The 16,789-nt window shown below is 40.0% G+C and overlaps 1 protein-coding gene across 9 annotated transcripts in view; it reads right to left on the bottom strand.

Moving 5' to 3' along the window:
* The window catches only part of MAPT (microtubule associated protein tau), a 92,187-nt gene that overhangs the window by 35,198 nt on the left and 40,200 nt on the right, over window positions 1–16,789 (bottom strand). For 4 of the 9 annotated variants that reach the window (XM_063300612.1, XM_063300609.1, XM_063300611.1 and 1 more), the window contains 4 exons: window positions 5,650–5,705; window positions 3,980–4,177; window positions 2,792–2,924; window positions 1,566–1,619 (listed from right to left, as the gene is read on the bottom strand). In XM_063300612.1, coding sequence (XP_063156682.1) covers window positions 1,566–1,619; window positions 2,792–2,924; window positions 3,980–4,177; window positions 5,650–5,705 — 441 coding nt within the window. The remainder of the gene's footprint in view (window positions 1–1,565; window positions 1,620–2,791; window positions 2,925–3,979; window positions 4,178–5,649; window positions 5,706–16,789) is intronic. The other 5 variants (XM_063300616.1, XM_063300617.1, XM_063300618.1 and 2 more) reach the window with 2 other exon arrangements.

The raw sequence follows: 16,789 nt of genomic DNA, 5'->3' as shown, positions 1-16,789 counted from the left end.
CACTGTAATTAACAGTATTATCATGTACTTTCAGTAAACTTGGAAATTAAACCATATTCAACTATTTCCACTATGAAAGTAATGATGATACAAATTAGAGATTAAGTGTCTTTTTCAATGCTTGCAAAGTCCAAATGACAAAATAAAATTTAGATGTCCCAACTTTCTGGAATAAGTTTCCCCCAAGATCTGATTGGCCTCTAATTTAGTCATCTTCCATCTAAGCTTTTGGAGATTAATATCTGCACTTTGCCTGCCATCTGTTTAGCAGTAAGCTACCCTAATTCTATATTATTTTTAATAAATGGTATGTTATTTTTTATGACTTCGTTTGCAAATTGCCTAGAGATGAGGCAACTGTGAATGTAGGGAAGCAATGGAAAATAAATGAATAAACTTAATTGTTAATTGCACCAAATCATTTATTTATTTGGAAATTTTAAGTGGAACCAGATTATTAGTACAGAACTATTGGCTTTGTTAAGTATCCAGAAAATCCTACAATCCACTGATTCAGTATTGCGTTCTCTGATATTCATGCTACCCCCCCCCCCACTGTTCTAATTATACTGTGGCATTGTATTGAGAAACACTGTATTTTTTTCCATTTGACTCACTACAGGCCCATTATGCTACTTTCACCATAAAAAGTCTGGATTGTTCAATAATGTGGATTTTGAAGTTTCAGTTATGAGTGGATTGTGCTAAGTGGGTCAAATTCTGTGTGTAACAATAGCCAGAAATCACATTTGCTCAGTTCTACTGAGCCAAACATCTAACCCCAATCAGTGCGTAACAAAGAAGAAAGATTAATGTGTGTGTGTGTGTTTTACCACAGAAGACAAATCATTTCGTTTTTTTTCCTTTATAGGTTCAAGAAAACTCTCTTAAAATAGAGGAAAAAAATATATTTTACAACTATTCCTATTTCAATTACACCACGTACAACTACTGTTAGACACTCTTCACTGTTATTTGAAGTCCAGCTGCTCGGGGACTAACTGCAGCTTACTAAATGAAGTATGCACCTTGACATCAATTTGGCTTCTACAATACTGAAAATGTAAGCGAGATTCAGCCAGGGCACCTTATGGCCTGTCTCTTTCTATATCCGCCCGTCCACACACTCAGATTAACATCCAATACGACAGTACGCTCTGTTCCTGCCATCTCTACTGGGCAGCTAAGCCTGAGGACTCTGGGGCTCCATCAGTGCTCCTCTTCCAAGAGTGGTAAAAACGTTTACTGTTTCAGTTGTGGGGAAATGCCAGTTGAACAAGCTACCACCAATTTTATTTATATATTTAACCTACAGTACATTATTATTGTGCCTAAGTGTCTATGGTTGTGCGAACTATATTTTAAATTGTCTTCACATTGATGCCTCTTGTCTTTCCAACTGAAAGGTAGAACAGAATGTTTTTCATTCCATAATATTGTCGCACATACCAGGCAGAATGTCAGTATGAATATCAAGGATCAACACAGCTTTTAGGTCAATGCCTGAAAAGTATCTTAGGATTCTTTAGGAAATAAAGAAGGAATAAAAAAAAACTTTTTTTTACCTCTCTCAGATTTTGCTGCTGTGTTAGGGGGCCTTCTCTGCTCCTTCTTAGCAGCTGAAAGAACAAAAATATTCCTTCACTGAACCATGACTTTTTAGTGTCTTTTCTGCTCTTAGCCATACATTGGAATAACTACTACAAATTAGTGGGGTCATTCTCAGCGCTGAAATATATGAAAATAATGAATTGATTGCCAAATGTTAGGAAAGCCACTTCACTAAGATCTGTAGATTGCACTAGATTTAGAGAAAACATATGACTACTGAGCTTTATTAAAAATCAGGGCTGTGCAGCATTTCAGTTTCAAAGGCAAAGTGGTGCATTGGTGCGCAGGGGGGCACTCATGTCACACCTGTCCTCATCTCCTTAAAGTAGCTGCATCTTTTCTCAGGATTGCTCTCAGTAATTGTAGTGACAGATTTATTCTGACTGTGGAAATGAAAGGCTACAGATGCTTCTGTACAGACATCTTCTAGCATTACCGATCGTGCAACAATGCTGTCTTCCCCTTCTTAATTGGGAAAGCAGAAGCTTGATATAAATAAACTGTAACATTTTGTGTCTGAGCCTGCAAAATGTAACTTTTGTTTGGATACATCCTACTTGTCAGGCTAAAGTTATGAAGATTGCCTGAAAACATTCTCACTTTTACTTAAGGAGGTTCCCATGTGACAATTTGAGCCCTCTGTGTTTAGGGTGCCTTGCAAAGAGCTGTGGAAAGCTTTTCCCAATGATGCCATCTGTGTTTAGCGTGTGAGGGTCATTTCTTTCCTTGCTGTGAACAAATGCAGCTAGGCATTAAGCAAGAGCCAATTTCTGCACTTCATTGTTGGTTGGATGGGAGGAGCACAGGTCAGCTATGATTGTTCCTGCAATGACTGCAGTCAAGTTGACTGCAGGACGTTGTAAGAAAGCTCTGAGTGTTTGGTGAGGGGAGTGACACAGGCCATGAGGAAGTCCCTTGTAATACTGATTAAACTCTGGCAACCTTAAGCCTTTCCAGGATAACCTCCCATTTTGAAGGTCTGCCCAATGGCATTATTCGCAGCCACATGAACTGCCAAGGGTGCACTGAAGAATTTAGATTTTCTCCTGAGAAATTACCATTAAAAAATCTACATATTTGTACGTAAAAAGGATTCCAATAAACCGAAGAGTCATATTTTTCCTCTTTCTCAAAATTCCTCCATGTGGGACAGAACAAACACATAAACTACTTCTCTTACTGAGGCTGGGAGGTGTCTTAGGAATGGTGGGAGTTTTCGAAGGGATCCGAGATGCACTGGAGGGGCTCTTCTGACTCTGTGCCACAGCAGAGCGTGGAGTGGCTATCTTCGATGCACTTTTCATATCCGGACCCTGAATATGTATTGAGAAAGGGCAGGGGTTACCATACTGCTGGCAAAGCTAAAAAAAGAACAAAAAACTGCTACAATGCTCCCTGTCTTTACGTGGTGTTCAGTCTAAGTCTCCTAAATAAATAAAATTTCACTGAAGTCTAATGTTGCATGTCCTTACGATGATACTACATTTGTATTTGATGCTTTTTGAGTACAGAATGTTTTGCCTTTTCTTCATTAATTAAGAATGACTTTGTGAGAGAAATTGTTAATCATTCGCACAGTGAATCAAAGGGACTCGCAACTTGTTCAAAAGCAAATCAACTTGACCAGGTCTGACAGGCTGCACTATACCTTCTCTATCATGGTACAATGTTACGGAAGAGAGGAAGGCTGTTTATGTCATTTTGTGCTTGAGCACCCGGGCACATTGGTGTTACAGTAGGTACCCACATGGCTATGCAATCAACTGCACTCAGGGACTGATTCTCTACACCAATTCCATGCGTTTTTTTTCTGCAACACTGAAATCTGACAGCCAGAAACAGATGACTGTTGGCTCTCTGTAATTGAGGGTGATGTTATGCATATCTCTGCCATTTCGAAAACCTGAGCAACATTAAAACAAAATTTGGGCAAAACCGGTGAAGTTGGTTACAAAAAGATCAATTAGCCCCTCCTTATTGCCAAGGTGGGCAACTGCAAATGAGCTCAAACAGCAAATCCTCACTGAAGAGCATACCTGGCAGTTACTCAATAGCAGTTTCCTTGGCTACAAAGCAATTTTATGAGTTTATTTAACCATGTCAAGCAAGTATTTCTCAATTCAGTTATAAAGAGCCAGTGGTCAACCCTAGCCTAACCACTCAAATGGCAGAGGGATTGCATTAGCAAGAGATTACTAAATGAGTAGGCATAGTTAGACATAATCTAGTAAAAATTAATCTACATCTCCAGCCTTAAGGAAAAGCAAAGTAAATAAAACTAAGCATAACTGCATAAACCAAGTAGCCAAACTGGGATAGGAAAGAAATAATCCCCCATCCCTTCCCCCCCTTTAAAGTAATTCCTTACCTTGCTTTTTTTTCCTTTTATTCCTGTACTGGTTGATCGGGATGCGATAGAAGAGATGCATTTAGGGGTGGATGCTGATACTGAGGACTCAGGAGGATTGGGTTTTTTTTTCAAAGGGATAAAGCTAATAGAGGAGTTGTGTTTGGGGGTAATAGAAGATCTACTTTGCGGGACTTTGACAAAGGAAGATATAGATGTCTTTAAAACAAAGACAATTAAACCAAGGATTAGCATGAAAAAAGAAAAGAAAACTAATAAACTTAAAAAAACTGGTGGTTAAAGTAAAGTAAGAATGACTGCTGAGTTAACCATGTTGGAATTAAACTAAAAGCTAACTATGCACTATGAAAACATAACAAAGGTATACCCTAGCCCGGAGTTTCTCAACCTTGGCAACTTTAAGATGTGTGGACTTCAACTCCCAGAATTCCCCAGCCAACCATGTGTTGTATTGGGGGAAATTCTGGGAGTTGAAGTCCACACATCTTAAAGTTGCCAAGGTTGAGAAACACTGCCCCAGCCCCCTATTTAAGGAACATTTCATCCTTACAATGAATATCACAGGATTTGCAAGTATTTATCAAATGACAGTAAAGAAGTTTTCAAATGTCATATTATCTCCATGTTGTTAATTGTCATCCTAAGGTTGTACAATTATGAGACAGATGATATTTCTCTTTATTCCACAACAAAACCTAGCAAACAGCCACAGGTCTTCTACATATATTAATGTGGCCCATACAGGTGTCTGAATGATTTTCCTCTGTACATATATGCTAATTTCAGAAAACTGATTTTTTTTTTTTTTTTTTTTTGCAATCCACTGCAATATTATTGCTGAAATAGAAGTTCAGGGGTTTCCAAAATATTTATTTATTTATTATTCAAATTTAGCCACCGCCCATCTCCCCCAAAAGAGGGACTCTGGGCGGTTTACAATAAAATCAGGTTCCAAATATAAACATTAAAATCTCATAAAAACAATTATTATAAAATACAGTAAATAAATATAGAATCCAAGAAGGTATAAAATCCAGGCTGGTGGGAGGGACTCTAGGGTGCGAGCCACCCCCAAGAATGGTTATTCACTTTCCTGCCCCAGGCGAGATGGCAGAACCAGGTCTTCAGGGCCTTCCGGAAGGTCACCATTAAGTATTACGGCCAATAAAATGGCTGGATACATTCTAATAACTACATGACCAGCAAATGTTTGCTAGTTAAGAGGAAAACTATTTTTAATGTGAACATTTTAGAAGTATAAACTTAAAAGAACAAGCCTTAGATAATCCACCTGACACAAGGCTACAGCTCTTCCAGTCATGGTCCCTGTCTGGGCTCTTATGTGTATCTGTAAAAGCTGTCCTCCTTTTGAATGGCCATTTTGATGCACAGGAAAACTATTTGTTTTTAAGAGATTCTTGCCCCAGATTACAGACTTCGTTCAAAGGGGGAGTGTGGGGAAGTCAGATGAGTTAATACTAGAATTGGAGAAAGTATCCAGATTCCAAAACAACTTCCTGGATAGTCAGATACTTTGCCCACCTAAAATGCATTTAAAGTTCTTTTCTGTCACAAGATAGAAAACAGCCTGCTCTCCAATGAAAAATGTTTCAAGTCAGAGGAACAAAAGAGGAAAAAGTATTCCTATGATAATCTACTTGTCAACTTACCTTTGGTTTTGGCTCTTCAATCCCCATTTCATTTTTCTCTCTGTTGTCAATGTGAGCTGAAGCAAAAGGACAAAAAACCCTATACTTAACTTTGCTTTGTGGAGTAGATAAGTGTAGCAATCAATTCTAAAATAAATTTGGAATATGACAAACTATTTGGGCAACTATCACATACAGTTCTCCTTTGCTCTTGTAAAAGGAAATCTCTGTTTCTTATAGAATTATTCTTCTGTTTGCATGGCTGTTTTCACTCTCCTTTACATTGAATAAACACACTAAGCAAACAGCAAGCATACTTTGTCTCAGATCAAATACTCTGGAAAAGAAAATTTAAAAAAAAAACACCAGAAAAAATCAAGCCAGCTGTATTGGGAAACACAAAATACTATGTGTTCCCAACCAACTGAAAACATTTTTGGCAGCTCCTCCAATGTTTTTGTGTGAAGCTCTGTTTGCAAAGTGATGTCAAGAACTGGCAAGATCACTGTGTCTTTAATGGCTAGAGCCACAGAGCACTCTATCAGTGTCTTGTCGTTTTTGAACACAGATGGGACAGGAATGTAATGCTCTATCTGCATGTAACTCCTTGAAAAGAGAGCAAAGCAGTTAGAAGGTATTCCATTTTACTTTAGCATTGCTAGTTTGTCTTCTCCGTATAAAATACTTTGCAGCATCAGAAGCATATAATTGGGGTAATAAAGGAGCTTTACGGGTAGAGGGAGATCATCCTGTTTCACATGCATAATTATTCCCAAGGGAAAGGGGCTTTGCCTCTTCCAGGCCAGTTTGGATCTTATGACAAAGCTTGGCAGAGCGCTTAATAGGGCAGCAACAGTTAGGAAAGGGCTACTGCCTTCATGCCGTAGTTTGGCTCAAGGTATCTGGCTGGCTATTTCAGGAAATAAAGTATTAGTTTTGGGAGGCCATTCATCTAATCCAGCAGAGGTTTTACATCAAAAGATTTCACAATGTTGAAGCCAATCCCATTGCAGACTGATTATTTTTAGACTGTTTGTAATTCAGTATGTTTTTCTATGTAGCTGAACCGAACTTAGAAAATAACCCTCCTGCTATTTGCCAAAGGAATGGTCTAACTCAGTTTAAAGTTGCCAAGTTGTGTTTCCTGGACAAGTATAGTACACATATTTAATTCTCTCACTGAAATAAACAAGATTCATAGTACCTAACTGATTGTGTTATATGCCTAATAACATAGTGAGAGTAAATCCAAAACAATGCATTCTGCAGGCCTGCCTTAGTATGCAATAGTTTTATAATATAAAATACAAAATAGATCTGTAATATTAATATAAAGCTTTAGTATATTCTAGATTTCAATATTAGGAAATGGAACTTCTGTCTACATCTTACTCAGTTTTAATTTATTTATTTATTTATTTATTAAATTTATATCACCGCCCATCTCCCCCAATTAATTAATTGTTGTTTAAGATTTACCACCAATAAAACACCAGTCCAAGTTCATACTTCTAATTCAAGATTTCTTAACAATAGTAGAGGTGGTATTATTTGACTAGATTCCCAATTTTTTAAAAAAATTAAATTGGGAAAAGTTGAGGACGAGAAGAAAAACCATTTTCTCCACATTAGACCAGTACACACCTTACCACTGAAAGTAAACAATACTTTCTTAAAAGCTAAACTACTCAAAGGCTCAAACATTCTTCTGTACAAACACTGTTAATACTTCTTAGTAAGTTACAGATCCAGTAGCTCAATTTATACAGTCTACTAGTCTACTGAAATAAATAGTTGTCTGGAGGGCTGAAAGCACATTTTACAAAAATGGTTGGATTGATGGATGCTACTTTTAAGAACACCTGTTTTATCCTTGGCTCTAAAATAAGGAACACACCTCAAAATAAGAAACAAACCTCAAAACTGTTGGAATTTTCAGGGGTCAACTCAGTATTGTCTCACAAGCATAGTAAGAGGGTTTATCAGGTAGACCTATCTCTATTGTGCTTGTGGGATGTCACGTGGGTCACCTGATTTCCACTTCCTCCTTCTTCTTGGTTCTGGGGGATTAACAGTCTCCATTACTTTGTGGGCAGACATGCAAGCAGGAGGGCTGCATAATGCAGGTCTCGTCCTGTAACATCTCACTTGCCCACACACTTCCTATTCCACATAGAAAGTGTCTACAAAGAACCAGTGATGATTAAATGCTTTCTACTATGAATCTACTTGTATCCAGATCTACTGAATAAAAGTAAGCTATCTCTATTTTTCTTCATCTAACTACTGTGTGAAGACTGAATTTATTTCTGAATGTAATTAAGCTTAATCTGCAAGTTCCTTTTTTGGTTCACACTTCTACTCTGCAAGATTGCTGTTAGCTGCTTGGAGTTCTTTTATTAATCTTTAAAAACTCCATCAAAAACAATCCAAAAACAATTAAATAGGGCTTAGTGTGGGGCAAAGTGGACTGTGTGGCTGAAAGAAATAGGACTTATAAGAAGTCATATTGTTCCAAGGGAACACAAAGAATTACAGTTGTCTATTTTACCAAAAAAACCCCAAACAGGTTTGCTTACCTGTAACTTTTGTATATGTTATTATTTTAATGGTTATATAATTAGTTTTGTGCTTATACAGCTAGTTTTGTGCTTATACAGCTGAGAAACATCTGGCAGCACTGAGATAAAAGCAGGCATTTTACCCTACCTCATCTTAAGGCTCTTCATATGTCATTTCCCGCTCATTCCTTCTCAAACTGCAGGGTTTTTTGTTCTCATTATGTATTTTCCCCTATAGGCCTTTGATGGGCAGAGAGAAATCAAACAAAGACCTGCAGTGGAAAATGTGAGAAGGCTATATGACTGCATTTGAACATGCAGAACTATGTTACAACTATTCTTTTTAAAGTTGGCAATTCTACAGTCCTACAGAAGGGAGATGAGCTAACTCCCTCAGCTAAGTGATAGTCCTCATATAAAACTACATAAAATGAATCCACAGTTCTTCTGCAGTCCTTTTGACTAAGTATTATACTTTATAGAAGATAAAGTGTCCGCCTCTACTAGCAGTTTATACATAAACATGGACTAACCCTCTTCAGAAAGTGAATGGATAACTGACTAGTCCTACAAAGCCCTTTAACCAAGATGGCAAGGAAAAATAACCCAGTTTATGACACATACAGATAGTGTTTACTTTCTAAGTTGAGAAATTTTAGGAAAAAAAATTGAGTTTCTTTCTGCCTACCTGGAAAGCGAAACAAAATAGGCAATTTTCCCAAGTCTTTGACTCTATAAAAGCAGAAATCAAGGGCAAAATGTAGATTTTCCAACCTTTCAACTATGTTTCAATGAGTAAGTTCATGGAAGATCAGAACCTCTATCAAATAAATCTTCAGTGACCTAAAACTTAACTTGAACTTTTAAGGACACAGCATGGATACCATATTTCATTCAAGAGAGCAATCCTGACAATACACATTCCTAGCAGGTCTAGAGAAAAATATACAGCACTCTGTAGGACAGATCAATCCAATTCTTCTTGATCCCTGATGTTTGGGCCCAGCCTTTCTGTCAAGAAGTGCTCAACTGTCTGTGTGTATGATTTTCTCTATCAACAGTTGTTAAGTGTGAACCAAAAGTTCTCCATAGTTTTTCGAAAAAGAAAGCAGAGGTGGGGGAACTATTCCTCCATTTCAGAAGCAGAAGGCATGAATTACTGGATGGGGAAAACAACACTATTTAACACCCCTCTCAGCAATGATCAGCTGCCAACTACTATCACACCCAAATCTCTACCCAGTTACTACATGATGACGACATAACATTATTTTGGTGAGGGTTTCAGAGAAAAATGAAGGGTTCCTCTTAGAAATCTTCAACAGAATCGTACATCACCATGTAATATCATTCTGAGAAAAAAAATGTTGTTTCCTTAGGTGTTGGCAGAAATATTGGAATAGGGCCATCCAAAATCATTACCATTTGTCAGGAAGTTATTTTCAAAACTTGTGAATGGGTTTACAAAAATTACTAGAATTTGGGGATTTAAAAGAAAATGGGACAAATCTTTCTTAGGTAAAGTACAGTCCATCTGAGTGAATAAATAAAAAGCAAAACAAAACAAAATATGGGACTTCCAGAGGGGGTAATAATTTAAGAGTCATTACAACAGTACAGAAAACAATAACTTGCAAGGCTGAAAGGACACTTTTTGCAAAATGTTACTTGCAAAAGGTAAAGAACAGTAAGAGTTAACTATAACAGCAGAAATACTGCATACCCTCATGCAAAGAGGAGAACACGGATACCTGTATAAATACATAAAAGTGCAGAACCCAAGAAGTGTTAGGGCAGGCCTGTTGACACAGACAGGCTTAGAAAGAAAAGGCGGCTAAAAGAAAAATAGATCAGGGAGAAAGCAGCATAGTATTAGTAGCACAGTACTGGAAAGCAGCAGCTTGTCTTCTCCCTTAACAGCACAACTTACAGGATGACTGCACATTTCCTATCCTGGCAAGGTTTAACGCCTGAAAAATTAAGTAGTCATTTTTGTCTGTCTTGTACACATTCTGATTTGCTGCTTTTTCCAGGCTTTCACAAAATCTTTAAAAAAATATTTTTCACTACCCATTCTTCTTGTCCTCGCTTATCTTTTCTTATCATAAAGGGGGACATATTTATAGTGAACAGATGCCTCTGAACCTAAGTACTGTCCAGAAATGTTTTCTGAGTCATAGCCCACAAGCCTTCTAACATTAGCACCCAGGGCACTTCCACACTGCCATTGTTGCCACTCCCAAATCCCTCAAAAAGAGCTTGCAGACGATCTGCAATCACTTTTCGGTTCTAACAACTTAGAAATGCTGAGAACAATGAGTAAAAATCACTGCTGCATCTCGAGCTGCTGCAGGTTCTATAGCAACAAAAATCCTTTGAACATTATGTATTCTATACCAGGGGTTCCTGTACTGTTCTACATAAAGACAAATATGGAAATTAATTAATTAATTAATTAAAACCTCCAAGCACCCTGGCACTCTTCCTACAGCCAAGGAAAACTGCAGAATCTTACCACTGCACTAGAGAAATGCAAAGCTATCAAGCCAGCATTTCCCTTAGAAGACCTCATAGGGTAGTGGCTGAAGCTCAGAAGACAGAGGAAAGAGTGAAATGAGAATTGCCTCCAATGGGGAAATGCCTATTCCCAAGGATTGTGGAGCTCCAACGTTGGCAGCTAAAAACTGGTTTCAAAGCAGTTCTTGCACTTCAACTACACTAGAAGCAAGCAGAATAATCAGGGAGTGGTATAACACTTCATGTGGAAGTGTAGTCAGGAAGCTAGGAAGCAAAATAAGGTGGCTTTGCAAATCAGTACAAGAGCAAGCAACAGATTAGTCAAAGTTTAACATATTATTGTATTAGCAGAAGATGAAGGAACACAAGGATTATAACTGGGAAAATTATGAACACATTCCCTCAGAGAGGTACTATAGTCCTCCAATGCTACAGAAGTGAACAAGTTTCCGGTTTTATTCTGTCAAGAATAGGTTGTTAACTGTTTGTGGAGGGCTCATTAATGCTACTTGTTGATGGTCACCCCCTATTATGCAGACACCGACATGATACTTAATAAAGTTTATAAAATTCAAATTTCGTTTGCATTTTAATATCAACTGACCAAATGGTACTATTCGAGCTAGCATGCAAATCAGAATAAAATCATACCATCATGTCATACTTCTCTAAATTTTGCATTGCAGCTGCCAATTAAAATGCATTAAAGGAAAGTACATCCAAAAATGTGTGTGAATTTTCTTGCTTAGGAAAGGGCAGTCTTTTTTTTTTAATTGCAAATTGGCACAGAAAAAGAATTGGATAAAACTGAAAAAATAATACAGTAATGTTGTCATAGTGGCCCATTTCCAAGCTAGCTCAGCTAGAACTTTGTAAAGTTGGTGTTTACGTAAACATATGACCTCAGACACAGCCTGATAGCCCCTTTCAATTACAATATGTTGAAGTGAAAAACTTGATGCATGTGTTCCTCTAAAAGAGCAGTCTTGGTGCTCCCTAGATCTCGGCATTATTCCCGACAGAATACACCCTTTTCTTCCTGATACTTAAAAAACCTTTTCATTCCACCTATACCTGCCAATACATCTTGAGAGTTCATTATAGGCAACACTTATTTCCTTGCTAGAAATTAAACCTGGAGTTTTGTATCTCACCATCTCATTTTTCAGCATATCCATTTAACTGCTGACTATTACAGAAAATTGTTTGTGTGTGTATTTATGTATGTTTGCATGTGTATATATGTGTGTGTGTGTGTGTGTATACACTTTAGCAGCTGGATAGCTTAGTAGTTAGAGCACCGCCCTTTGACGCGGGAGACCAGGGTTCAAATCCCGGCTGGTACCTACCTTATCAGTGGGGGTCCTTGGGCAAAGATCCCTTAATGCTTCACCTACCTCCCTCGAATACGAGAGTGACACAAACTAAGAGAGTCATGCCGGCTCGGATGTCACCCACATTAACAAGGTCCATGCCAGATGTTGGGGAACCAGGACAATCTGATGATAAGTGGGCTACTAGAACAAAGCATACATGGATGAGACAAGAGAACCTGGAATTGATGGAATGCTACTACAGCAGTGGACCTAATGAGAGAGGATATATGAAATCTATGAGGGAACTATGGATGGATAGAAGACCTGCATCCACACTAACTAAGAAACAGCTAGTTACCCAACGCTTCAACATAGTGAAGAGGAAGCTGCTCTCACAACTTGAGATAGACCAACTACACATTACATCCCGGACTCAAGAAGACCCGGACGAACAGCTGGAGGTGCAGCCAACATCTGAAGTTGGAATGTCACTGCCACCCCCTCCATTACAGAGCACAGCAGCTGATATGAGGCAGGAAATCATGGATAAACTTGCTACAGTCAACCCTTGAGACTGATTATCAAGGTTCAGTGGAGAAGTACCGTCAGAGAGTATGCTGAAGATGCCAACAGAACCCTCACAGCAATCCCTACTACCACCACAACTTAAACTAATGAACTGGTATACGCTACAGCTGCTGTAATCCTGGAGATGCTTGGCTACACAATCAAGAAGAACAGCAGTACAAACCCCTCCTGGAAAATGAGGTTGGAGGCTAAGATCAAGGGAACTTGGAGAGAAGTTAGCCAGCTGGTAGAACTACAGAAGGGTGTGAAAATTAAGGATAAGACTTGGCTACTGAAAAAATACAAGGCCCTGACTCCATCTGAAAGCCTGGAGATTGTTAAACAAAGGGTCACAGCACTGGATAGCAGGCTAAGGAGATACACTAGAGAAGCAGAGGCCAAGAAGATAAATGCCCTGTTCTCCAAAGAACCAGCAAAGGTGTACTCCCAACTGCAGTCCAACAACACAGTAACAGCAGAGCCCCCAACAGCAGAAACTGAACAGTATGGAAGAACATATGGGAGAAAAATACATAACACCAGTGCAAAGTGGCTGCAGGACCTGAGAGCAGACCACAACAATCTCCAAGAACAGGAACCAGTCACCATCACAGTAGCAGACATCCAACAACGGGTCAAGAACATGAAAAGCTGGACAGCAGCTGGCTTGGACAGGATCCACACTTACTGGCTAAAGAATAACAGCAGTGCACAAACATCTAATAGCACAGATGAACCAGCTGCTAGCAGCAGACTCCTACCCAGACTGGATAACACAAGGAAGGATAGTGCTGATCATGGAAGACCCCACAAGGGAACAGCACCATCCAACTACTGGCCAATAACCTGCCTCCCCACAACATGGAAAGTCCTATCAGGCATCATAGCTGCCAAGCTACAGGACCATATGAGCCAGTACACAAGCACAGTTCAGAAGGGCATTTGGAACAACACCAGAAGCTCAAAACATCAGGTGCTCATACACAGAGCACTTGCCCAAGACTCAAGGTCTAGACAGACCAACCTGAGCACAGCCTGGATTGACTACAGGAAACCCTACAACTCAATGCCACACATATGGATCTGTAAATGCCTGGCACTATAAAAAGTCAACAGGGCACTAAGGACCTTCCTCTATAACTCAATGGGACTGTGGAAGACAATGCTGGACATCAACTCAAGACAGCTCACACAAGTGGCCATCAAGTGTGGCATATACCAAGGTGATACACTGTCCCCGCTGCTGTTCTGCATAGGCTTGGACCTGTCAGCCAGACAATCACAAAGACTGGATACGGATACAGGTTCAAGAGTGGAACCACCATCATCCACCTCCTCTACATGGATGACATCAAGCTATATGCTAAGAATGAACGAGACATCGACTCACTGATCCACCTGATACGGATCTACAGCAAGGACACTGGGGTCTCATTCGGACTGGAGAAGTATGGCCGGATGGTAGTAAAGAGAAGGAAGGTAGTCAAGACTGATGGGGTGGAACTACCAGCAGGCCACATAGCAGACATACAAACCAGCTACAAGTATCTTGGTATCCCACAGTCACATGGGAACCACAATGAGGAGGCAAAGAAGACAGCGGCATCCAAGTACCACCAAAGGAAAAGACAGGTCCTGAAGAGCCAGCTCAATGGGAAGAACAAGATCCATGCCATCAACACATACACCCTGCCAGTCATCAGATACCCTGCCAGCATAGTGAGCTGGCTGGCCAAAGAAGGACATGGAGGCTGCTGATGTGAAGACCCAGAAGCTCCTCACAATGTACAGAGGTTTCCACTCCAAGTCCAACACCCAGAGACTGTATACCAGCCAAAAAGGAGGTGGGAGGGGTCTGATGAATGTCAAATCCACTGTCCTTAATGAAACCCAGAGCATCCAGGAGTACATAAGTAAGATGGCACCCAAAGATGAACTGCTGAGAGAATGCCTGAGGCAGCAGCAGTAGACATGGAAGATCAAGCAGAGGAAGTGTGATGGCAAGACAAGACTCTGCATGGGATGTACCATCGACAGATAGCTGAGGTGGCTGCCATTGGGCAATCCTACCAGTGGCTGGAAAGGACTGGACTAAAAGCACTGAAGCACTGATCACAGCAGCTCAAGAACAGGCACTAAGCACCAAATCCATAGAAGCAGGGGTCTACCACACTAGAGAGGACCCGAGGTGCAGACTGTGCAGAGAGGCCTCAGAGACAGTCCAACACATAGTGGCAGGGTGTAAGAAGCAGGCAGGAACAGCTTACACTGAATGGCACAACCAAGTAGCTGGCATTGTATACAGGAGCATCTGTGCAGTGTAGGGGCTAGACCCTCCTAAGTCCAGATGGGAGATTCCACAGAAGGTTGTGGAGAATAACAGGGCTAAGATCCTGTGGGACTTCCAGATCTAGACAGACAAGCAGGTACTGGCCAATCAACCAGACATTATGGTAGTAGACAAGGACTAGAAGACAGTGGTGGTGATAGATGTAGCAGCGTCAAGTGACAGCAACATCAGGAAGGAGGAGTATGAGAAGCTGGAGAAGTACCAGGGCCTGAAAGAGGAACTAGAGAGGATGTGGAAAGTGAAGGCCAAAGAGGTCCCAGTGGCGGTAGAAGCACTCAGGGTTATGACTCCTTAGTTGGGAGAGTGGCTCCAACAGATCCCAGAAGCAACATCAGAGCTCTCTGTCCAGAAGAGTGCAATGCTAGGAACAACTAAGATACTGCACAGAACCCTCAAACTCCCAGGCCTCTGGTAGAGGACTTGAGGTTGAGGAAGACACATAGGGGTGAGAAGGGATTTTTTTTTAAGTTTTGTTTTGTCCTAGGTATTAGATCTCTTTTTCTGTGGCTAAACTCCAAAAGTATCTTTGAGTCCTGCAACATACTACCTGTTGATTAGCAAGCCATGAAACTTCCCAACAAAATTCTCGCTCTAAATTTCCTCCAAAGGAACCAAAAGAAAATCAGGCAAACTATCACTAGAAGTAGCCTAAAGTTCTCCTGACATAGGCAATTCAATACCAGGCCATCTTCATCATACACAGTGACCGTGGATAAGATGGCATGACTTAACGTGCCCAGAATGGAGTTTAATGGAGTTGGCAGATCTTTCAAAGAGAATGCAAAGGTACTGACTGATAAAGAAAATTGGGAGGCTAAATATAGGAGGCACTAGCAGCTATTAGATTTGAACTATTGTGCTATTTTTCATGACTGCAACGTAGGGGAAGAAAAATAAAACTTCCTAAAGCTCATATACATAAACCATTTTTCTTTTGCCCCTCTTGTGTGATATCCGGTGTTACAAGTGAAACATGTGATAGAAGAAAAAAAGAAAGCAAAATACCTCCTCTCCATCTTACAGCTGTGTTAGAAATTTAAGCTAAAACCAACAGACATAATATACTCATAGTTTGATGCACACTACTAGAATAGGAATACCTTATGAGAATCAGAGACTTGCCCAATTTATGAAATACAGTTCATAAAATTAATTCCCATACAAAGATCAATTAACTGGTGGAAGGCAAGTTTAATATTCTGGACCAGAATTAGTTCCCACTGTCTATGACAATGTACTCTGCTCTAGACTTATCACAACACCCCCCCCCCCACACACACACACAAGAGAATGGTTGCAGTATTCAGCTGAGTATCAGAAGGCAGAGAGGAATATTGGCTTATAGCCCAATATAATGCAGTCACCTTGGGGAGGAAGGCTTACTCAAGCCCAGTATGACTTAATGACTTTGCAGTTAGACCAAAATTAATGAACATCACCTGAGTAAGGACATTAAGTACAGCCTCTAGTACAGCCTTGTTCAAACTGGGTGCCTTTCCACAGGCAGAGGATTCTGAGCAATGTCCATGCTGGCCAGGGAATTCAGAGAGCCCAGATTGTGGAAGATTCATTTGAATCAACTTGAGAGTAGCTCACTGCTGGATGCAATTTCTATCACCCGTGAACCTGTACAACTAGTTACTTTGGCTCCTTGAACCCGACAGGACCCTGTGTTCCAACTCTGTTGCATGAACCATGACCTTTGCCATTTAAATCCTTGCACCAGTTTGGCTTTTGATTTCTGCATCAGCTTATTGCTTCTGTATGTCTTTCTAGCTTGCTCTTTTTGGAACAAGACCTCAAACAGCGTAACACAGCTGTTCCCAACCCCCGACCTTGATCAAAGACTG

The sequence above is a fragment of the Candoia aspera genome, chromosome 4 (genome assembly GCF_035149785.1).
Source record: "Candoia aspera isolate rCanAsp1 chromosome 4, rCanAsp1.hap2, whole genome shotgun sequence".
In the NCBI taxonomy this organism is placed as follows: domain Eukaryota; kingdom Metazoa; phylum Chordata; class Lepidosauria; order Squamata; family Boidae; genus Candoia; species Candoia aspera.
Note: the sequence above shows the minus strand (reverse complement) of the source record. Positions and strands in the feature narration are given on the sequence as shown.